Source organism: Canis aureus, chromosome 13, assembly GCF_053574225.1.
Source record: "Canis aureus isolate CA01 chromosome 13, VMU_Caureus_v.1.0, whole genome shotgun sequence".
Lineage (NCBI taxonomy): Eukaryota > Metazoa > Chordata > Mammalia > Carnivora > Canidae > Canis > Canis aureus.
Window position 1 is genome coordinate 66,283,270 of NC_135623.1, and position 23,922 is coordinate 66,307,191.

At 42.9% G+C, this 23,922-nt stretch overlaps 1 protein-coding gene across 2 annotated transcripts; it reads left to right on the forward strand.

The window, feature by feature from the left end:
* The first annotated feature begins 10,159 nt into the window (after positions 1-10,159).
* NPY5R (neuropeptide Y receptor Y5) lies at positions 10,160-18,634 on the forward strand. 2 transcript variants are annotated; one of them, XM_077844412.1, is made up of 2 exons: positions 10,160-10,270; positions 16,960-18,634. In XM_077844412.1, the coding sequence occupies exon 2, from the start codon at positions 16,969-16,971 to the stop codon at positions 18,307-18,309; it is 1,341 nt and encodes a 446-aa protein (XP_077700538.1). In that variant the 5' UTR covers positions 10,160-10,270; positions 16,960-16,968; the 3' UTR covers positions 18,310-18,634. The 2 variants fall into 2 exon arrangements, with proteins under 2 accessions (XP_077700538.1, XP_077700537.1); XM_077844411.1 differs by lacking the exon at positions 10,160-10,270 and adding an exon at positions 12,876-13,153.
* Positions 18,635-23,922: the final 5,288 nt, after the last annotated feature.

Sequence of the window (23,922 nt, forward strand, 5' to 3'; positions counted from 1 at the left end):
AAAAGTAGCAGGTCCGGGGCCCCGAGCCCGGGGGCACCTGCCAGACCCGCGGCCTCCCCACTCGGGAACCCAGGTCGCGCCCCTGCCCCAGGCGGGGAGGCGGCGGGGAAGCCGCAAGCGCCCCCTCGGCACCGGGCCCGGGAGGAGCCGCAGGACCCCACGGAGAGCGCGGCGCCCGGCTCACGCCGTCCACGGTGCGCTTTCTCTGTTAGGCAAAATAGACACTGTTTAAAGTTCAGTATCAGTCATAGCCGGCTTATACCTGGTGATGTGAACATCTGGGGTTGTGCCCCCCCACCCAGGAAATCTTTCTAAAATATTTGTTATTAGACATATTTGTTTATACAATTGGAAAAGGGGTAGGATCCAGAATTAAAATATCCCTTGTCATGAGTGAACTCCCGGAATGGGGGCACACGCTGCTCAGAACCCCACTACTGGTGAAACAGAGTAAAATGGCATCTGTATTTTTTTTTTTAATTCTTCTCTTTCCTTCTTCTTTCTTTCTTTTTTTTTTTTTTTAACTGAAACTGAAAATATGATTTAGGGATTTCGAATCTTTTATGATTTAGGGATTTCGAATATTTTATTATTTTATTTTATTTTATTATTTTTGCGATTTTATTTTTTATTTGTTCACAAGAGGCACAGAGACAGGCAGAGGGAGAAGCAGGCTCCGTGCAGGGAGCCCGGTGGCAGGACTGGATCCCGGGACCCCGGGGTCACCACCTGAGCCAGAGGCAGTTGCTCCACCGCTGAGCAGCCCAGGTGCCCCAGCAATTTCAATTCTTGTAAAGAGTAATGACTCTTGAGGTTTCTGGTCGCCTTCTGTTTACTCCATTCCCTCAAGTCACATTCTGAAAAGTAAGCTTTTTCTTATTTTTTTTTCTTTTAAATATTTTATTTATTTATTCGGGAGAGACCCAGAGAGAGAGAGAGGCAGAGGGAGAAGCAGGCTCCACGCAGGGAGCCGGACGTGGGCCTCAATCCCAGGTCTCCAGGATCACACCCTGGGCCGAAGGCGGCCCCAAACCCCTAAACCACCGGGGCTGCCCTACCCACAAGGTTCTGACCTCAAATAGGCTATTTTCCATCTGCAGTGAGAATCACAAATGAAATAATCTGATTTTCTATGAAGAATACATTTTTAGGTAAGCTTTTTTCCTATGTCAGCAAATATTTTGGAGTCGAAAATAGAATCTGGACTCATTAGGCATTTTCCTTTCTGTCTTTCCCAAGAATGCTGAATTAAGGCTTGCCTATAATAATGCCTAACTACTGTGGCCAGTGTATTTCATCATTTTATTAACTGAATTGTTAGGAAGTTTCCACCATAAGGCAAGTTTATAAAGCTATATTCTTGAAATACTAACATCAAATACCAATCTTTGAAAGATCATTGGTCTTAAAGACTTTTCTGTCAAGTTTTGGGTCCTGAGACACCTGGGTGGCTCAGCGGTTGAGCGTCTGCCTTCGGCTCAGGTCCTGCCCCCCAGGGTCCCGGGATCGAGTCCCACATCGGACTCCCTGCTAGGAGCCTGCTTCTCCCTCTGCCTCTCTCTGTATCTCTCATGAATAAATAAATGAAATCTTTAAAAAAAAAATTATCGTACAAAAAGAAGTTTTGATATGCTCAACAACCGCAGCAAATTGTATAATTCTCTAGGCATATATCATCTATTAAGGACTCTCTCAAACTGTAAAATAAAATAAATTTTTATAAAGTGTGAAATTAAAAAAAATGCAGCATAGTACAATAACCAAATACAACATAAATTCCTCTAATAATGTAATTTTATGGAAGGCTTGACATAGAGTAATCTGAGTTTCTCAGAAAACATACGCTGAAGAGTAATTTGAATTCCTCAAAAGATGTACTAAAGAGAATATACGTGTGAAATAAAGAAAACTTCTTTTTCTAGTCTTAAGAGAGCAGCCAGTTGCATACTTTCTTTCTGGGGTTTCAAACTAGATAAATCTCACCTTTGCCAGGGACGGAGAGAGAACTTTTTCACTGGGTGTATTTTCTCCTGAAATTTCGGAGCCCTCTGACCTAGAAACCATGACCAGCAGAATTAAATCAATGATCTGTTCTCCCGTTCTCTTGGGCAAGTCTTTTGTTCTGTCATTTAAACAGAATAGGCCCTATTCATTAAATCCCTATAAACCTTAGTTTTATCATCTAAAAAAATGGGCTGAACCTTCAAATTGCATGATTCGATGACTATAGAGATGAAAGTGTGTCACTAAACTTGCTCACGGAGTTTATCCATTGTAACTACTGGTCACTTGATGCATTTCTGCTGCTAAAGTTAATGATTCTAAAATGCTAATAGGCCTTGATATAGGAGAGTTGTCATAAATTATGACTCAGAAAACCTTGACAGGTGTTAACCTGTCATGTGAAAACTAGCTAGTGGATGATACCGTAGGAGAAAACCGCATCGGGGTTGAAGTTCCTAGGAGCCACCTTGGTGAATCAGTTCCTATTCTATGCATTAATTAGGTGTCAGTTTTTCCTTCTTTCTGTAACTTATTATTGCATTTATTTGAACCCATGATGTCACAGAATATAGACTGCAATATTATTTCAGGGACCCCTGAGGAAGAAAGAAAGTGCTTCCAGTAAAGCAATGACGCACAATCCATTGTAACTGAATCTCAAAGTTAGAGTACCAAAATAGCTCCTTAAAATCCCCACTTTAGAACCAATGAAATACAGGAAGCAAAGAGTTTTGACTAAATCGGTTAGTACAATCAAATGGTCAACACAGTCACGTAATCCAGGTGTCCTTTTGAGAATTAACTCGCAGGAATAGCTTACAATTAATTTAGTTAAAAATGTCAGGATACAAGAATGTAGATAAACAATCTAATTAGCTTTTGTGTAGAGAAGCTAAGTCACATATATGGATTTGTTCTTGGTTTGACATGGGAATATGGGAATGCACTTCAGGGAAGTTCTCATTCCGTCACATAGACTACAAATCTAGAGCGTTTGTTTTAAAACTGTCAGAATCAGACTCTAGAGGACTAGGGCCCTAAAATTATTTAGTAAATACCCAAACATTTTCCTGCAGACCTCACCTGGTCAGACACCCTATAGACATTCAACAAAAATGTAACGTTATTTTACAAAGTGTCACATTATGTATTTGTTACCTGGGATAATGAGCAGAGCTTTGCCATTGTTCCTATTACTGCTTTTGATTATAACTAGTACCATTCCCTTCACATCTCCTTTCAAAGTTGTGGAGTAGGAACAGCTGGTGAGCAGGGCAAGTCTGAATGCCTCCTCCGACCTCCCATCATCCAATCATCCATGACAAAGATCTCTCACAGTTCTTGCCCCGCTTCCACCTTCACACCACCCTACTCCCAGATCTCAGGCTTAATAGGAGATCCTTTCACGACACAGCCAACATCAGGAGGCCACACTTGGCTCCAAAATGTAAAAGCCAGTTCACATCCCTGAGACAGCTCAGTTTTTCCCAAAGGAGAAGAAGAAGAAGAAGAAGAAGGAGAAGGAGAAGAAGGAGAAGGAGAAGAAGGAGAAGGAGAAGGAGAAGGAGAAGGAGAAGGAGAAGGAGAAGGAGAAGGAGAAGGAGAAGGAGAAGGAGAAGGAAAAGGAGGAGAAGGAGAAGGAGAAGAAGGAGAAGGAGAAGAAGAAGAAGAAGAAGAAGAAGAAGAAGAAGAAGAAGAAGAAGGAAGAAGAAGAAGAAAAAGAAGAAGAAGAAGAAGAAGAAGAAGAAGAAGAAGAAGAAGAAGAAGAAGAAGAAGAAGAAGAAGAAGAAGAAGAAGAAAATAGACTCCTTGGGTCCACGTGAACAGCAGCAGCAGCAGCTGGCACAAAGGTGGAATCAGGGACTCCAGGCCGCTGTCTGCTCAGGTAAGCAGCCTTGCTTTGTTCCTTTGTTTAAAGTCTAGCCATTGCTTTTCTTTCTCTGGATACATATAAATCCAGAAAGAGGGTAAGTATCCAAGGATGGGCCAGTAATCGGACTCTTCTGAACCCAGGACACTGCTTGGCTACCCCCTCTACTAACGCAGCATAAAGGTAAGGATAACTGCGCGGATCGTTGAAACTACAAATTCAAAACCTTAGCTGAAGTTCTTGAGCTTGAGTGGACTTCCGATCTCTCTCCTTTTAGAAGATATTTCCAGTTGTCCTCCTTCTCCCCTAGTCTCCTACCTCATATCCTCAATTTCCATAGGCTCCTCCTTGCTTCTGAAGTCAGCAGCAACCTCCCTCCCACAGGCCTCACTTCACCAGCAACTCCTCTGCCCCAGCTTTTGGGCCCCAGGCCTTGAGTCAGCCTAGCCCACTGGGGTTTCCCGGCCGACATCCCAAATGTCGTGTGACAGAGACAAGCCACCCCCGTTGTGCTCACCCCCTCAATCCAGGAGCAGAAAATCCATGTGTGAGTTGTCGTTTTATTCCACTAAATTTGTGGGGGCTGTTACACAATAACACAACTGCAACACCTGTTTAGTCAACTGTGCCGCTTTCTTGGTGCAACACTAAAATGAAAACACAAATAAAATTGCTCACTCCTTCATGGTAACCCCCTCGCCCATGCCCCAGCTTCTGTGCTGCCTTCTCCTTCCTGGGAACTCCTCCAGGAATTGCCTCCTCAGCATGGGCCGCCGGAAACCACCTCGGCCCATCCCACCAGTGACCAAAGCCCGTGGAAAGGCTTCAGACATTATTACACTTATTCTTTAGGGTGCAGGTGCCTCTCTTGACCACCCTACGCTCTTGGAATCTTCTTTCTCCTGATTGCATGAACGCCACACTTCAGGCTTTTCTCCTTGCTCACTGGACGGTCCCCTGTTCCCTCTCCCAGGTCTCCCCCTACTTCTCACACGTGTTCCTCCCCAGGATCCTGCTAGGTAGGGGGCCCGAGATGGCACCTGCCTATTAGCCCACGGGGGCCCCCATACTGTTTGCTTCTTCACGGCAGCTTAGGACTAGTAGCCCAAAGCCAGACAGCACCAAACCCAAATTCTCACCCATCTAATTGCTTCAAACGTTATCCAAAGAAATCTGTTTGTAACCAGTGAGAGCCCATCCGAGAAACTGCACCCATCGTCTACGAACCATGGATAGAACAAAATCTGTATCCATAAACGACATCAGGCCGCTGCTGCCCTTCGGAGCTCTGGGGACCACCTCCCCACCTTGCTACTGAGTGACGTCACCTGGGCAAGTGAGCCCCTCTCCATTTTCCTCTTCTTCCCAAGAGGCCTCCGTCCTATCGCCCTTCGGGATGGTTCTTTGGAAGACGACTCGCTCGGAGGACCTTCCCCTCCCCCCGTCCAAGACCACCCCCTGGAAAGCTTGTGTGTCACCACCTTTTGTGGTCCTGTCTTTTCCCTGATTGACTTGAAATACCCAAATTTACCAGAGATCTCATTCTTGATCTTTTCCTTTTTTTTTTTTTTAAACCCTTAATGCATAATCCTGCCATCTGTCATCAAATACATGCTTGTGTGCTGCCAACCCCACATCTCCACCTAAAGGACAGGTCTCTCTCGGCTTCCTGGACAAATGTGCTTCTCAGCTGGTGAACGGGAATCTCAGTCTGGTCATCATACCCATCCCTCAAACCGGAATCTAAGAGCTGTCCTGTGTTTCTGTCTCACACTCTCAAATTCAGTCGCTCACACATTCCCGTTGACTCTACCCCCTAAACATCCCTTACATGCGATCGAGCTCTACTTATTTCTCTGCTGAATGGGTTTCTGCCTCAGTGGGTTTCACGATGGTCCAGTTATATCCCCCCCAGCTTAAATAGTCTGGGTGCTCTCCAGACACTTCAAGTGCAGTGTCCTCTAACCGATATTTTCCGTATCATCCTCCACCACTTCCCACACACTCAGTCATACCAAACTCTTTGCACCTCTCTGATACACCCTCTCTCACCTTCATGCCGTGTCCCCTCTTCTTATTTACTCAGGCCCATCATTTGGGGATTTAACTCTCACCAGTTCCTCAAGCTTCAGTTCAAGTAGCCTCTCAACTAGGAAGCCCTCTTTCATACCTCTCCATCCCCCCCATAGGCTGAATGTACCTTACTCATATTTCTGCAGCCCTTTAAATTTATTTCTAACCCAGGATTGAGTACACTAGATGCAATTAATTGTGTATTTGCACAGAACCACACTGTGATCTCTGGAAGACAGTGACGACGTTTTTTCACCTCTTTAAACTTGCAGCCTGGATTCGATGTGGCAACAAGACGTTGAGCAAAGTTCTGTGGAAGGATTGAAGAACAAGGAATAAAGGAGGATTACATAAACTATGAACATCACAAATCAGGCCCACGTGTTCATCCGAAACATTTGAAACTGTCTTGGGCACCTTAGTTATGGTGGATAACTGCTGCTTCTATGCATGCACGGAATCCGTGGAAACATGTATCTTACATATATGTAAATGCTACACGTATTTTATGCATATGTGTGTTTATTACGTACTTCTCTTGATGAGTCTTCTTATTTTTTTATTTTCTTTATGTGTTAATTCTGCTTTCCTATTAAATATAAGCTTCAAAAATTCATCCTCCTGCCTTTAAAAATGCATATAATGTCCAGCAGAAAAATGCCTTAGAAGTTTTTCTACCTGCTGAATAATATACTTTTAAAAGCTGAATTACCTGTATGATAAGAGTAGGAATATGGTTACAGATACAGTTTCAAGAAACGTTCACTTCATCACTTAACCACATCAACTTTGGATTCTGGGCTTATGCTTTGAACAGTTCTCTAAACATTCTTTTTAAAGACTATTCAAAACAAACCAACATATCAAAAACAAATAAACCATTTCTCTTCCATTTCCACTTAAATATAGCAAAGCTATATTTAGACTTATAAGTAGATGTAAAATACTGACCATTAAAACTTAGCTAAGAAATGAAAATTTCGCTTTAAAAAGTAATGTTGGGCAGATACTTATCAACATCACCATTTTTTGGGTTGATTTACAAAAGGGAATAATATATGAACTATATATGGATTTACATGATAGAAACTGTATGTCCAAAAATAAATAAATAAATAAATAAATAAATAAATAAATAAATAAATAATAAGAAACTGTATGTCCCCAAAGGAGTCTACATTGTCTTCTTTTACATATTTTGTGCTGATATTTTTGAAATAATATAATGAAACAAAGAATCATTTGTTGATATGTAAAACATCCACAACTTTTTAGAGAATGAATCAAGTATCATTATGTAGTTATTATAGCTGCAGCAAAAAGAATGTGCCAGTAAAAATGGAAAGCTATCCATAGTATTTCTTTTTTCTTTTTTTTTCTAATATGGAGAGAAACAATTTCTATGATCATTTAAATTTTCTGAAGATCCAAACAGGTTCTCTTTTTACATATGTATCTATAACACATGCTTGTTAATGGCATAAAGTCCTAGAGAGTCAGACCTCGGGCAGCCCGGGGGCTCAGCGGTTTAGAGCTGCCTTCAGCCCAGGGCCTGATCCTGGAGTCCCAGGATCGAATCCCACCTCGGGCTCCCTGCATGGAGCCTGCTTCTCCCTCTGTGTGTGTCTCTGCCTCTCTCTCTCTTTCTCTGTGTCTCATGAATAAATAAATAAAATCTTAAAAAAAAAAAGAGAGAGAGAGAGAGAGAGTCAGACCTCAAAGGGAGTTCCATATCTACTAGTCACAACATTTCAGTTTACAAAGAAAGTGAAAACTAAAAAGGCCAAGTGTTTTGTCTAAAGCGATGCCACTAATTTGAAATAAAGCCTGAATGAAATCCAGGTGTTCTGACAAGAGTCCAATATACAAGGACATTTGTGATACAGGATTGCATACCTATACATATGCGTACCACACGTATGTGTGTGTGTATTTCTGGCACGGAGAATTTATTTAAAACAAAAGATTTGTACGTTCTGTCTGGAAATCAGTCACTGCTTTATACTTAATGATTTAATCATTAGGGAATCAAAAGGAAAGATAAAGTGTTGCCTAGTAGCAAAGTGCTTGTCAGAAGAAGACAATTATACCCCCTTAGGACCTCAAAATTCTCCTTGTATTCTCTGGAACAATGGCTCTCTACACTCAAAACTTTGGGTTAACTTTTTTTAATTGCTCCTGTTCCTTAAAAAACTGCATGTATTTCCCAATTGTGTTTAAGTCCTAAATACTGATTATATGACAAACTATTACAATTGCAAAGAAATCAAGGCAGCAATAAGCATCATAAAAATATTCTGATGGCCTCTTCCATATGTTTTAAGAATTAAGGATTTAAATTAGCCATGCTAAAAACTATGGATGAAGACATGTCTACTCTTAATGAGTGTAACAAAAATCCTCACAGAAAAAAATGCATCAAATAAAATAGTGCCATTTTTTTCTATTTTATTTGTCACCGCTATTCCTATATATCAAGATGACATATCATTTGAGGTTATTTCAATGCACATTAGTAAGTGTCCTTCACAAACAGTAGCTGTTATTAAAATGCAGCAATAACTGACAGAAACAACAGACACGTTCCTCAGAGAAATACTACCTCAGGCATTGTTTGGAGCGTGCTTTATTATTCAATAATTTGTCTTAGGAGTCCTGAGTAGTTTTAACTTTCACCTTTACAGAAAGGCTTTCTTTCATAACTGATGAAGGACCGTGAGAAATGGAAAATAGCCAGTTTAATTTTGTAGCACACATAAAATCCAACTTAATTTCCCAAATGAGTATTTTATAAATAGTGAGTAGGAAAAAATACCTAGAGCAGAGGTGGACATTACTATTTGTGTTCCCAGAGGTAGTAGTCCACCTGCTTGAATTTACTCCATCAAGTAGGAACAAAATCCCGTATTATGTTCTACAGAGAGTGATGATGATTAGCCTTGAATCCCTCCTGGGAAATTTGAAGGTAAGAGCGCACTGCTCTTCGTAGCTTCCCCTTGATGTAGCATATTGTTGGAATTTGCAAGTTGACCAAATCTTCGAAAGAAGGATTTGTCCACCTAATTTGTCTGCTCCACGTAGGTTGAACGTGCGTTGAAAGAAGGCTTCTTGAGGCTTGTATCCTTGTGTGCAGCGGGAAGGGAATGGTGGGTGAATCAAAATCTTTGTCTCACTGACATGTTGGCCTTTTATTTTTCATACTCTGATGGTAACAGTTACTTCAAACGAAGGGTCGAGATTAGCCAAAGAAAACAACGTTTTTGGAAAAGAAATAAAATCCATCTTGTATTTTTAACATACAAAAGCTTGTAGCAGAGACTAGTATTCCGGAGTTCACTTGGGAGCGGGGTTCACTTGGGAGCTGTTTCACAGACCACGCGTGTTTGAAGTAGGTGTGTACTGTGACTGCCAGGGACCGAGGGACAGAGATTCCCGCGGCGGCGTGTCCTGAACTGCCTGTGCCAACGCCGGAGTCAAGACAGTGTAAGAAGGAAACTGGTTTCTCCCCAGTCACCCTTCCTGACACTCGATCCCTCAGCTCCCGGCTACAGAGGCCGACCCTGCCTGCTATGTCAAGCATTTGGGGAGAAGGTGCTAGTATTCCAGAAATAAAATAGAGAAGGATGAAATGGGAACTAGGTTCCCTTGAGGTGTTTAAAAGCTCTTGGATGACTCTCTGGCCGACACAACGACAGTCTGTACCGATTCCCTGCGAATCAGACACTAAGATGCAGCACAGGGGCCCAGGAATTTTTGTTCACTTCTGCTAGATTTACAGGTTGCCTTGCCCCCGAGGGGGACAGTCCCCTCCAGATTGGAGCCCCGGCCCCACTGGATCACACTCATCACCAAACACTTGTGGCTGCGGCCGTCACATAATCGTTTTCAGGTTTGAAATGTACAATAAATACAATCTGTCGCCTGCAAGGTCGCGGCTACAGACACGTGGGCCTGTCTGCGACTCTCCAGTGTGTGTCTGTCTGTCTCTCCCCCCACCTCCTACACACACACACGCACACGCACACACACACACGCAGCACAGAGAAGCCTCCAACACCTGCCAACTAATGACTAACGAAAATAAGGCGAACCTGCAAAACAGATTTGGAAACACTGGGGATGGAAATCACGCTGAGAAACCAAGGGCCAAATGTTTGCAGGGTATTGGGGTGGTTGTGTCTTCTCTTTTTTTTTAACCTATGACAACCCTTCCCTCCCCCCCTACCCCCCGCAGTCTTTGTGTCTCTGAGCAGTGCCAGGGCGGGTTCGGTCCCGCCTGACCCCAGCCGTCGCCGTCAGGGGACCGCAGCCCCCGCCCCGCAGGTGCGCCTCCCCCAGCCCCGCTCCCCCCGCCCCCGCAGGTGCTCCCCCCATCCCCCCGCCCCGCTCCCCCCGGGCCTCCGCAGGTGCGCGCCCCCCCGCCCGCTCCCCCCCTCCCCGCAGGTGCCCCCCCCCCCCCCCCCCCCCGCACCAGCCTCCGCGCCAGGCTTGGCCCTTCCTCCTGCCGAAACAGGTGCAAAGGAGCAGCGTCCCCTTTGGGGGGTTATTTATTTGTTTCTTTATTTGTTCCGAACAAAGAGAGAACCCGGGCCTTGAAGCTTGTTCTGGGAGCCCCAGCCCTTGGCGCTGTCCCGGCGCCCCCACGTCCTCCCCTCGGCTCCCCCAGGCCCGGGGCCCCGCGGGCAGAGATCCTCCTGCTCAAGTTAACTTGGCCTCGGACGGGGCGGGCTGCGGGGGGCCCCGGGGAGCCGCGTCCCCGTCCCAGGGGGGGTGGGGAGGCTGGGGGCGCGGCTGGGAAGGGGAAGGGGCGACGGAGGGAGGGCGGGGGGCTGCAGGGGGGGCTGCGGGGGGCTGCAGGGGGGCTGCAGGGGGGCTGCGGGGGCCGGGCGGGAGGCTGCGGGGGGGGCTGCGGGGGGCTGCGGGGGCTGCGGGGGGCTGCGGGGGGGGCTGCGGGGGCCGGGCGGGGGGCTGCGGGGGGGGCTGCGGGGGGCTGCGGGGGCTGCGGGGGGCTGCGGGGGGGGCTGCGGGGGCCGGGCGGGGGGCTGGGGGGCTGCGGGGGCCGGGCGGGGGGCTGCGGGGGGCCGGGCGGAGGGCTGCGGGGGGCTGCAGGGGGTGCTGCGGGGGCCGGGCGGGGGCTGCGGGGGGCTGCAGGGGGGGCTGCGGGGGGCCGGGCGGGGGTCTGCAGGGGGGCTGCAGGGGGTGCCGCGGGGGGCCGGGCGGGGGGCTGCCGCTGCTCCGGGCCCCCGCCTTGGCCGGGCTGGCGCGCCCCGAGCCGGGCGGGGGGAGGCGGGCGCGGAGCAGGCGCCCTGGAGCGGGGTCCCCGGGGTCCCGGCGGCGTCACGTGGTCCCGAGGCGCCTCGCCGCGCCCCGCCGCCCCCCCGCGCCCCCCGGTCCTCCCCTGCAGCCGCCGCCGCCCGGCGCAGCCGCCACCGCGTCCCCGGGAGCCGAGGCGCGGGCACCGGCCCGGGCGCCCAGGTAGGGGCTGCAGCCTGCGGGGCCCCGGGAGGGCGCTGGGGCAGGGGGTCGGGGCGCGGGTCGGGATGCGGAGGGTGCGGGGTGTCGGGGCGCGGGGCCGGGGCGCGGGGCAGGTCCTCCCGGGGTGCGGCGGGCGCGGGGTCCCGAGCGGGGGCGCAGGCCGGGCCGGGCCGGGCCGGGGTCGGGGGCGGGGGGGGGGGGTGGGGACCTCGCGGCGCAGCCGCACCCCTGGCCTCCGGGAGCGGGGATTTCCCTTGAGCCCCAAGTCCCGAGACCTTTAGCGGAGGTTGGGGAAGCGCCGGCGGCCGCGGGAGGCCCCGCACCCCCCCCCCCCCTCCGGCCGGGTCAGTCTTGAATTTCGGATTTTCTCAGGGGGAAAGAAACTCTGCGGTTGGATTTCAGAGGGTGGCGCGTGCCCGCTGCCCGTCTGCTGAGCAAAGCGGTGCTGCGCTCTCCGACTCCGATGTGGCCAGATCCTGGCTTTTTACAAGGGGTCCTGGGAGAATTTGAGAACCTGGAGACCTCCCGCTGCCGGGGTCGGGGCAGCAGGGCGAGGGCCGGGATCCTGTCATTGCTGCGGGGACCAAGATCACCGAGATTTTTACGGTGCTCGCATCCTCTGTGAAAAGAGGTGCATTTCCCTAAGACAGGAGGTTATCCTAACAAAGGAAGCTTATTTAAATATAGGAGCTGCCTCTCGCTATCCCTTGAATTCCTTGCAGTTCCTCCCATTATTCCTTTTAGGAACCAGCTACTTAAGGTACCTAAAGTCTCTCCGAAACCTTTCATTTGTCTTGGTGTCAGCTACAGATCGATTTTTATAAGGGAATTACAATATCAGAAAATTCCAGTGAGCTTGCAGAGACATTGCTTTTTAACAGTCACAATGTGACAAAGAACTTTTTTTTTTTTTCCACTTTTTACCCTGAGGATAAACATTTGAGGCTGCAGCCTGGGAGTTCTGATGGTGGGACGGGAGGTAAAACTAGATACAAAAGAAGAAAATGTCACCAGTAAGCGCAGCAAAGGTTTCACACTCGGTATCAAATTTCTTCTGGTGCAATAATATTTCATCTTTAAATGTTTATTTCTGGTTACAGTTCATGATTTCTCTAGCACTCTAAGATGAAGAAAAGTATACATATTACATTACTTGTATTACGTATAAAGTATTTGTGTTGCATAAAATTGTACAGTGTCCCTTATAACACTTGTTATAAAAGCAGATCGCAATTAAACAGATCTACATTTCCATTACAGGTTTGCTTATTGTGCTTTTCAGGGAAGTGAAGGGGCAAATTTAAGAAAAGAAATCCTTTGTGCTTTTTTTTCCCCTTTCATTTTAAAGTAGTTTCAATTAAAACTGATTTTCAATTAAAAAAAGCAACAACAACAACAACACAAATCTCATTGGACAAACATTTCCTACTGTTTGAAATATCCCCCTGGCTACTGTCAGGGAGGAAGAAGTTTTTCTTTGCCCAAAGTTCTAGTTGGACTAAAAATTAAATTTCCGTGAGACACATTAACAGAAGAAAATCAAATTTAGCTTCCTACCTACAGGGAATCTACACAGACATGGAAATCCCAAAGAGAGGCAAAATGAGGCATATATGTCATCCTGAGCTAAGGAGAGGAGGAAGAGAGGAGAGCCATTAGCGGGAAGATGAGAGGAAATGTTTGGAAAATGAAGGTTGCTCTGATGGGTTTCTTAGGCAAAAAGGAATCTCTGTAAGTAGCTCTTTTCCTGGTTCAGGTCCTCAAGCTAAATCTTTCTTAGGCATTTGGTGGGGAGGTCAGAGTTTCTACCTGAGTCTTTTGGGTCTTGATTATTTTCAGCTCCAAATACTCTACATGCCATTGTGTTGCCCATTCCCTTCCTTCTCCCGGCCCCAGTGTAAGAAGTCAGAGCAAAGAGTCACAAAATGCCCATTTAGTGTGGAGCATGATATTAAGTGTTATGTGTATTTTTGCGTGTGGATGGGATGGGTTGGACTGGGGCTAGAGGGAGAGCAGCACAAGGTTGGCTACAGTCACACCAAAATCAAATGAATAAATGAATGTTAAGTGAGGGAGTGAATGTTTGGAGAGGGAAAAAAAACATAAGAAAAAATGCTAATTTGTCAATCTATCAATAGATGCAAAGAAGCATCCATGATATTGAGCAACAGTGTTAAGTGTTCATGCTGTTGTGAAAAAAAAAAAAAATCCAACACTGGCAGTCGGGAGAATGTCATTCATTCATTCATTCATTCATTCATTCATCATCCATTTAGGCCCTTTTATATCTCAGGCACTTGTAGTCTGTAATTACTCATCATATAACCTTGAAATAACTCCTCAGAATTCCTCCCACAGTACCTTGTACCGTGTATTTGTTATGTTTATGGCAGAGCCTTGCAGACCACATCACACAACAATTGTTCAATAAACGCTAGTTGAATGAATAAAGGAAGGAACAACTAATCTCTCTTAGCTATTCCTTAATAAAAGGAGCCTCCCCTTGCAAATTATATATAAAGTAGTGTTTTTTAGGGAGGGAAAGAAGTGTTGCCCTCAGTTTGTCCTGTGTCCAGTGAATACTCAGAATGGCATTTCCTTCATCTGCTTACTAACAAGGCAATGGTTTTTATGATTTAATGAGTTCAGTGTTTTCTGCGCTCGTTTTATAGAAAATTTTTAGTGACACACCGAAATCTGATGTACTTCTTTTACATTTAAATAAAAACATATGTTGTAAACTAAATATTTTTTTGCTATTTTAGCTTTATGTTGCTTTGTCACTGAAGAGACCTCATTCAAAAATTTAAAGTGCTAAACTATCCCCATTGTCAGTGGATCTATCTCCTTATTTCATTGTAGGGCCATTTGGAAACCTGTCTAATTTTGGTGGTTCCAGTATATCTGTGTATGTAACCAGACATATACGTATGTTTACATACATATGGTCATACACTATCCTGAATTTTCTTATATTCCCTGGATGATTCATCCCTCTTCATTTAAAGCTGGGAAAAATTAAAGTGCTTTTTAAAATGATGAGTAAGAGTGTTTACTTAGTATCCATTATGTACACCATCACTCCATTAAGCATCATTTCTATCATGAAAAGAATTAAAACATTTTCCTTTGTCTCCATTAGGGTCTAATTGAGAAGACTGACCACTACACTGGAGTCGATCCGAATGCTAGACTCAAAACTACATTGTTTCTATTAGCGTAAATTGTACTGCATTTCCTCTTCCCTTGAAAAATTTTAGACAGTAACATTTTACTTTAAGGAAGTGTCATCCTCTAGTTACATGTCCCAAGAAAGCACAAAGCCGTTCTAGAACCAACTAGATTTGGTTCAATTTCTCTTTTGTCCTTCCTAACAAGCAGTAGTGTCCTTCCTTCTACAAGCTAGTAGAAAAAGCGACCAGTAGCCACTGATCTACAGCGAAAAAGAGTTGTCTCAAGAAAGTGAGTCAACAGAAGAACTAAGTGGGATCACAGTAACAAATGACCTACACGCATTATAAATGTAAAAAGGATTACGAACAAGGTTGATAACCAGAGGAATTATCAGAACCCAGGAAATTAGGCAGAAAGGCCAGTCAAAGCTACTTTGATTAGAAGCTCGCTAATCTATACAGAATAGTTCCTGCGAGGTTAGTATGATGACTATCTGACTCAGTAGGCCATGAGAGTGACCCTGCACCAGCTTACCCCTTCTAACTTGGGGCAGTATCAATGTAAATTGTTGGCTAGTGCCTAAGAATGAATGAATAAGATCCTGAGCTTTTGAATTAATTTATCTTTAAAGGGATGTGATTAGTTACCAGAAAGTAATTTAATCAACATAGAATCAGTTGTCAAAGTTCTGAAAAACTTAAACTTTCAAGTTTTCTCATAGAACAATGATGCCTATATCATCCTATTTGAAACCTGCTGTCTATAAACCTGAAGTTAAAATTATTTATAATGAATGTATGTACACAATAGGATTTTCTATTTGGAAATATTTTGGATCAGGACCTAAAAGTCCCTTATGAGGTAAAGATAATAGTATTCACCGTTAATTAAATATATATGTATTTTATAGTTTTAACTATAGTTATCCAACCGTAGACCTAGAAATACATACGTAAATATAAGTTGAAATGTAGTATAAATGCTTTTTAAATTTGCATTATATGAGGATCTCTATAACAACATGAATATCCATCAGAACTAATTAACTATTGCTGTCCTGAGTATTCAATGGGAAACTCTTGTTAAAAAAAATAATAGTGCCTACTTTTTTATAATACTGTCAAATCTCTAATGTGTAGCAGGAAATAAGAATACCATTGTGCCATCGATAATATTACACTGTTAATTTTGTTTGAAATGGAAAAGAACTTATACTGGGGTGTGATATTAGCATTACTTCTGTATTTAATTTTAAGATACAGATTTTCCTTAGACGATATGAATTTATTCCATCTTTTTAAAGTGGAAAATTAGTTTCAGTTTTTAGGCCAAAAAAGTAAATAGGTAAATTTTGTTTTTCAAAACACTAGTGGACTGCTGGTCAGTAGCTATCCTAACTCATGATAATCTGGCACATCTCAAAGGACGAAGAATTGATCATGGAACGACAGCCATCCGGTATTGTACACACATAGTCAACAGTACAGCTTGATAAACACTTAGTTAAGTGCCTACTATATACACCGAAGTCCTAGGATAGTGTTTCTACACCTGAGAAGCTTACATTTGAACACTGCACGAACTAGATAATATTTAGGATACAAGACATTTGCTTGAATTTTTCCTCTTCCCATAAATATTTATTTTGTTTGAATTTTTCATTTTTCCATAAATATTTATTTAGCACCTACAATTGTGAAGTCACTGGGCCATGGATTGTGGTAGATACCACGATGAATAAATAACAATTTTCTGTTTTCCATTGCTTATAAGTGGATAAGGTGGGCTGCTATGTATTTTAATTGCATTGCAAGGCAAATTGTGACATATGGCATGGGACAGCTATACACAGAGCAGTACGGGGGTTCCGAAGAGGAGATTGCATCCAATTGAGTAGACCCAGGAATACTTCAGGATAGGTGACTTTTAAGTTTGACCTTGATTGAAGTTGGAAACCAGCAAACGTTTTAAGATAAGATTATGTGACCACACCAGGAATAAGCACCTTGACTGGATGAATAATAGTAACGAGCTATTGTAAATTAGGTCTCTTGAAGTTCTTATATACTTCCCCTTTCATTATATCTATATAAATTTAAAAAACAAGATCTGTGACTTTAATGAAAGTTAATACATCATAGGAATGATGATAGACTCAGACTTACTGTCATTGTTATTAGGTGATATTTGTTTTGCACTTGGAACCAATGAAAGACCTCATGAAACCTTTTTCTTTCTTTTTTAAAGGAGATTAATAAGGGATGCGAACAAATTTTAAAATGTAGTCTCCCTCTCAGAATTGATTTATCGTAGTCATGTAATTTTTTAAAAGTTGGTAACTAATGTCTTTTTATTCCAAGCAGAACTCTAAGATGGATTTAGAACTCCAGGATTTTTATAACAAGACACTTGCCACAGAGAACAATACGGCTGCCACTCGGAATTCTGATTTCCCAGTCTGGGATGACTATAAAAGCAGTGTAGATGATTTACAGTATTTTCTGATTGGACTTTATACATTTGTAAGTCTTCTCGGTTTTATGGGGAATCTACTTATTTTAATGGCTCTCATGAGAAAGCGTAATCAGAAGACGATGGTAAACTTCCTCATAGGAAATTTGGCCTTCTCTGATATTTTGGTTGTGCTGTTTTGCTCACCTTTTACACTGACCTCTGTCCTGCTGGATCAGTGGATGTTTGGCAGAGTCATGTGTCACATTATGCCTTTTCTTCAATGTGTGTCAGTTCTGGTTTCAACTTTAATTCTAATATCAATTGCCATTGTCAGGTATCATATGATCAAGCATCCTATATCTAATAATTTAACAGCAAACCATGGCTACTTCCTGATTGCTACTGTCTGGACACTAGGTTTTGCGATTTGTTCTCCCCTTCCAGTGTTTCACAGTCTGGTGGAACTTCAGGAAACATTTGACTCCGCGTTGCTGAGCAGCAGGTATTTATGTGTTGAGTCGTGGCCATCTGATTCGTACAGAATCGCTTTTACTATCTCTTTATTGCTAGTCCAGTATATTCTTCCCTTGGTGTGTCTAACTGTGAGCCATACCAGTGTCTGCAGGAGTATAAGCTGCGGGTTGTCCAACAAAGAAAACAAACTGGAAGAAAATGAGATGATCAACTTAACTCTTCAACCATTCAAAAAGAGTGGGCCTCAGGTGAAACTTTCCAGCAGCCATAAATGGAGCTATTCATTCATCAGAAAACACAGGAGAAGGTACAGCAAGAAGACAGCGTGTGTCTTACCTGCTCCAGCAAGACCTCCTCAAGAGAACCACTCAAGAATGCTTCCAGAAAACTTTGGTTCTGTAAGAAGTCAGCATTCTTCATCCAGTAAGTTCATACCGGGGGTCCCCACCTGCTTTGAGGTGAAACCTGAAGAAAACTCGGATGTTCATGACATGAGAGTAAACCGTTCTATCATGAGAATCAAAAAGAGATCCCGAAGTGTTTTCTATAGACTAACCATACTGATACTAGTGTTTGCCGTTAGCTGGATGCCACTACACCTTTTCCATGTGGTAACTGATTTTAATGACAACCTCATTTCAAACAGGCATTTCAAATTGGTGTATTGCATTTGTCATTTGTTAGGCATGATGTCCTGTTGTCTTAATCCTATTCTGTATGGTTTTCTCAATAATGGGATCAAAGCTGATTTAATTTCCCTTATACAGTGTCTTCATATGTCATAATTCTTCATGTTTACCAAGGAGACAACAAATGTTGGGATCGTCTAAAACATATTCACAATGATTCTGTATGTACAACAAAGACATTTTAGTAACATGAAATTTAATTTATGTCTAAGAGTTCTGGATTTGAACGTCAGTTCGTAAATATGTGGAATATTGTTTCAATGTGTTATATATATAATATGATGAATTCACTTAGTTGTATAAAGTCAGTCTCAAGGCAATCTATAATTTCACTTTAAAAAGTCGTTATATTAACTTTCATCTTGTCTTGTGAACAAATGAATTGTAATTTTTGTTTAAAATAAAAGTCTTATCTAACCAACTCAGTGTTTTTTTTTGTTCAAAATTATAATAAATAAAAATATTTTTCCTGCGGATCATTTAATTTCAAACGTGGGGAATATACCTGAACTATTTTTCTTCCTTTCTAATTCAAAGGCGTCTTAATATTTAGTTTGTGAAAATGCAGAAAACGTTTAGTATGATCAGCAAGTCATAAGAAATGACAGATGTATGCCCAAGTCATGATCATAATTGTAAGCATTGGGTACAGTTTTGGCAGGAAAACACTTATTTCCTATCATTGATAATCGATCAAATTGTTCATTTGCCCCCACAAATGTCTAGTAATACACAATTAATTTACCAAATAAAAATAGATCTCAAATCTTTTCTAATCCTATACCACATTAACACTACCCAAGAAGGATTGTTTTCATATACATCTTTTATAATCTGAAATGTGAAGTATAAATGGAATCTGTATTTCCAAATATTACATAATTTAAAAATACTTGAAGGGTCCACAAGGGGAAAAAAGGTTAATTTTTTTGGTCAAGATATAGAATGATTGATAGACTTTGTGCTATTTCAGTACTGAGGTCTCATATGCTATGTTACTAAACTTTTAAACACAAAACTTTTTATTTATTTCAGCCAGTTTTTTGAAAAACTGAGTCCTTGAAAACCATTGAATATTTTCACAAATGGCTCATGCATGCAAAATAACATTGCTGTCTTCAGTTCCTAGAACTGATTTAGCCCTCCCCTATGTTGACTCCTCTGTTTCCAAAGGAAAGCGACAAAACAAAACAAGAAACATTTTAGGTTTGCAGATAGGTAATTCTGGTAGTTATTTAATCTACTGAAAATCTAAAATCTCTATATGGGGACTTTCTTTCACACACCCTCCCCCTCCTTCCCTAGATGCTCTCTACACAAATGGGGGAAGCTGAAAATGGTGCTGGTCCACAGGGTGCCCTATGCCGGCTCCTATTGACCGCCAGCTGAGGAATAATTCTCTTGCCTGGTCCCCATGTTACGTCCACCTGTATAGTGTATGGGCTGTTCTCAGCAAGGTCAGGAGCTGAGCATCCAGCCCCCAAATCCTCCATTGCTGCTGGCATTTCATTGATGGTGTGGTTGCATGGAGACTCAGCCATGCCTTCCATTTTGTTCTGAGCCTACACTTGTCTGCTCTATGGGTCTTGTACCTGCCAAGTCTAGCAACTGTTGGGACTCTTTAAATTCATGACCAAGAACTCCTCAGGAGCTAATGAAATTCGACTCCTCACATAGATCCCTAAGAACTGAGGCAGGCAGCATAGATGGGCCGAGGCCTTCTGTGCCCAAACACTAAAGGTGTCATGTCTGTGCTGTTGTGCTCACCCTATGTTGCTATGAAAGCACTCTGTTTTTCAGTCTCTTTCTAGATTTTCCAATATGAAACTGTGTACAGTCCCCTCTACTTTTAGCTTCTCTGGTCTGCCTGGTGCTATATGAGTGTCCTCCCCAAGTTTTTATATGACAACAGGTAGAAAAAGTGAAAGAACGTTGGTTCACTTTTGTTTTTCTCTTTCTCTTTCTCTCCTTTTTATTCTAAGGGTCTCTACTTCTTTCTGCCTACCAAGAATGTCCCCTACATCTTTGTTTTTCTCTTCAGGGTGGCTTACCATAACACTATGTTCAGAATATCAAGATTTTCTTTTGGAAAAGGAAGCTTTTATGATTGAAAACCTTTGCCCCTCACAAGGTTTAGATTCAAGACTGTTGTCTTACCCTAGACCAAAAACAAGAAAGTTTAAGCCGAAGAATGACCTCTCATTTTTAAAAACAATAGGCATTTTCACTTTCCCTGGGGCAATTTTAAGGTTTAATTTTAGTGGCTAATGGCTGGGGGCGGGGTACGGGGGAGGGCGTCAGGTGGGGGAGGAAGAGTGGGGACTACTGATAAGTGCAAATATAAACATATAGGGAGGTATTTTATCCTGGTACAGTAACCTACCTTAGTAAATGTGTAATACCCGTCAAACTTCACAGATTTTATGCTTGCTGAGAGATGAATTTAGTTAAACTACATAAACTAATTTTGGAGCTTTTAAACTATTGAACTCAAAGGAAGAAATTCATCTACCCTAACCAGAAGTAATTGAATGTTCTTAATAATTGAAAGTTGAGAAGTATAAACAGATTGGTGGATAGAAGTCATAAAGGGGGGGCCAGGAGGATAATGGTTTTGGAAGTTTATTATGAATAATCACTTCTTCTATGTAGACTTGGTTAGTGAGTTAAGGAATTTATGTTCAGTCAACTCTCCCTTGCTTGAGAGCTGATTATCTTAACTCTCCTATTCTCTTCTGGTATCTGACTTGATAACCTGTTTCACAGCATCTCCACAAAGCATGGCTGGGGGAAATAAAGAGAGATGAAATTATAAGCAGTCAACCTCATTAGTTTTAACAATGATTTTAAAATATTTATTTCAGAAGAGACGTGAAATTGAGTTTTAGCGGTTATTTAGATCATTCCTGCTGGCTATGTTGCCTGTGACTGTGGGTAATAAAACCCCAAATGGAAACAAAACAAAACAAACAGCTGGGAAATACACAAAGAACAACTAAAATGGTTAAATGATGAAATGTGTGTGAAGATTACTTGGCTCGGATAGCATTGAGTACCTGCTACAGACCAGGAACTCTGGTAGGTGCTTTAGGATATAGCAATGAAGAAAGATCCCTGCTATTTTGTGTTTGCCTTCTGGGAGAAGGGGAGTCGGGGACAGAAGGGGGGCAAGCAATAAGCAATACGAACAATAAGAGGTGAATTGGATACTAAAGCTATAGTGTACAGATGGAGGAATTCATTTCCTAAGGCTGCCTCAACAAAGGGCCGTAAGCTGGGTGGTGAAAAACAACAGAAAATTATTGTCTGACAGTTCTGAAGGCTAAAGATCTGAAATCAATGTGTCCACAGGGCAGCGCTCCAATGCACGTTCACAGAGGGATCCTTCCTTGCCTCTTCCTAGCTTCAGGCTTAGCCAGTGATATTTGGGGGTTATTGCAGGTACATAACTAATCTCGGCCTTCATCATCACAGGATTTTCTCCCTGCGTCTCCATGTTCAAATTTCCCTCTTCCTACAAGAACATCAGCCATTTACAGTATCCTCCACTACTGCCCCCACTCCAGTAAGAAGACTTCACTCTAATTTACCTAATTACATCTGCAAGGACCCTATTTCCAAATAAGATCACATTCTGAAGTGTGTGTGGGGGGGCAGTTCAACTCTTAACAATATAGTAGTGGATATTAGTAATGGTAAGAGCCATGGGACAATAAAGAGGAGAGTCAGAAAGGATGTGCATTTGGCAGGAGAAGCAGGAGAGTTGGTGGTAATTTCTAATGAGATGCACCCACAATCCTCATTGAGAAGATAACTTTCATGCAAAGATTTGAAAAAGACAACAGTTGGCTGTGTGACAGTGAGGGAAAAGAGCACTCCAGGCAGAAAATAGAGCCAATGCAAAGGCCTTGAAGTTGCAACACACTTCAAGTGTTAAAGAACAGGAAGGAAATCCCTGTAGCAGGAGTATAGTCAAGAGGAGAAATTAGGTAAGGAGCTAATTCAAGGACAGCTCTTACAGGTTCTTACAGGCATTTGGAAGGACGTTGGTTTTCACTTTTCAGAAAATTGAGAGCTATTGTGGATTTTTGACCAAATATAAGATATAATATGACTTACATTATAAAAGGATCACTCTAGCTATGAGAAGAGGCTCTGTTTTTCTGGGGCTTTTTTTTAAATGACATCAGCAAATATGAATGCTTAATGTCTATCTATATAGGTAGGCAGTAAGCGTCTGTGCGTGTGCGTATAAAAAGAGACATTAAGCATTCCTTTTTCCTAAAATCATATATATGTGTGTGTACATGCATGTATGTCTTAACTCCATAACCTTTTATATTTTTATATTAAATACATTAATGAATATGTACTCTCCTTATCCATTATTTGGCTACCCAATGGTCTGGTTCTTTCAGGAAAAAGAAGATGAATGCTTAATACCGTGTATTTCCTGGATGTCAGAAAGTGATCAAATCATGCATTTGAACACATTTGATGAGTCTGGATGGCCTTTATTGTCATTATTGAGGAAGCTCAAATAGTTTCATCTTTGGCCAGGGGAAGCCTCCATAAGTTGGCCCTGGGTCATTATTTATATTTTTTTTAGCCTAGTTTTTATGATTGCTACCTATGGGATGGTCAGGTAGGTCCAATAGAAGCTACTCATCCAATGTGGAACTCCGTTATGCACGTTCCAAACCATAAATGATAAAGAGATTTGGAAGATTGAGAGTTTCTCAACTATGGGATTTCAAATCTCTCTTCTTTTGTCTCAGAAGGTACACTAAGGCATTGGATTGCAAGAGCTAGGCAGTATAACATAGAACCTAGATAATTTAGAAAGTGATTATTTCACATAGTCTGGTGGCCAGAGTGCTGCACTACTCTCAATTTACCACAGAAGTGCTCTTGAGGATGGTGATCTAAGGAAAACTGTTTCCTCTACCCACCGGAATATTTTGACACCAAATGTGTGGGATTTTCCTTCACACCAGCCACCAATTCTCCAACTCCTGGGGTATTAGTTGGGTATTCTACAACTCAATTCAATTCTGACGCTAACTACCTGGAGTTAGCACAGATCTCACAGGCAAGGGCCCGGTCCCACAAAGCTGCCCTCACTTCAGACACTAGTCATACATCTCAGGTTGTCAACCAATTGACTATAAGTCTGGGATTCCCGCAGTCCCTCCTCAGGCTTGATAATTTGCTATAATGGCTCACAGAACTCAGGGAAATTCTTTATTTACATTTATTGGTTTGTTATAAAGGATATTATATAATATACAGATAAACAGCCAGATAAAGATGGAGATTGGAAGGTTCTCAAGCACAGGAGCTTCTGTCCCTGTGGAGCTGGGATGCTCCACTCACCCGACATGTGGATGTGTTCACCAATGCAGAAACTCCTAATAAATACATTTATTTATTTATTTATTTGTTTATGTGTTTGTTTGTTTCCTAATTCTCTCCTAGTTCTGAACTTCACAACCTTTTCTTGGATGCTAGGTCAGGTAATCTACTGCCAATTAAACTCCCTAATCCTCGAGATAAGACCTCTAGAATGGCCATTGTTTTTGTCGGATGTGGCCAAAATTGGTCTCGGATGCTTGGACACCATGTAAGAGGGGATGTAAAAGCTCCTCCGGTCTCTGGAGGGAAGAGTGAAATGACTGGTGGTCAGTGTCTTCCCTCGAGGAGAAGAAG

Bases quoted from the DNA above. Each gene is read 5' to 3' on its own strand.
- NPY5R (XM_077844412.1), top strand. From the start codon at position 16,969: ATGGATTTAGAACTCCAGGATTTTTATAACAAGACACTTGCCACAGAG.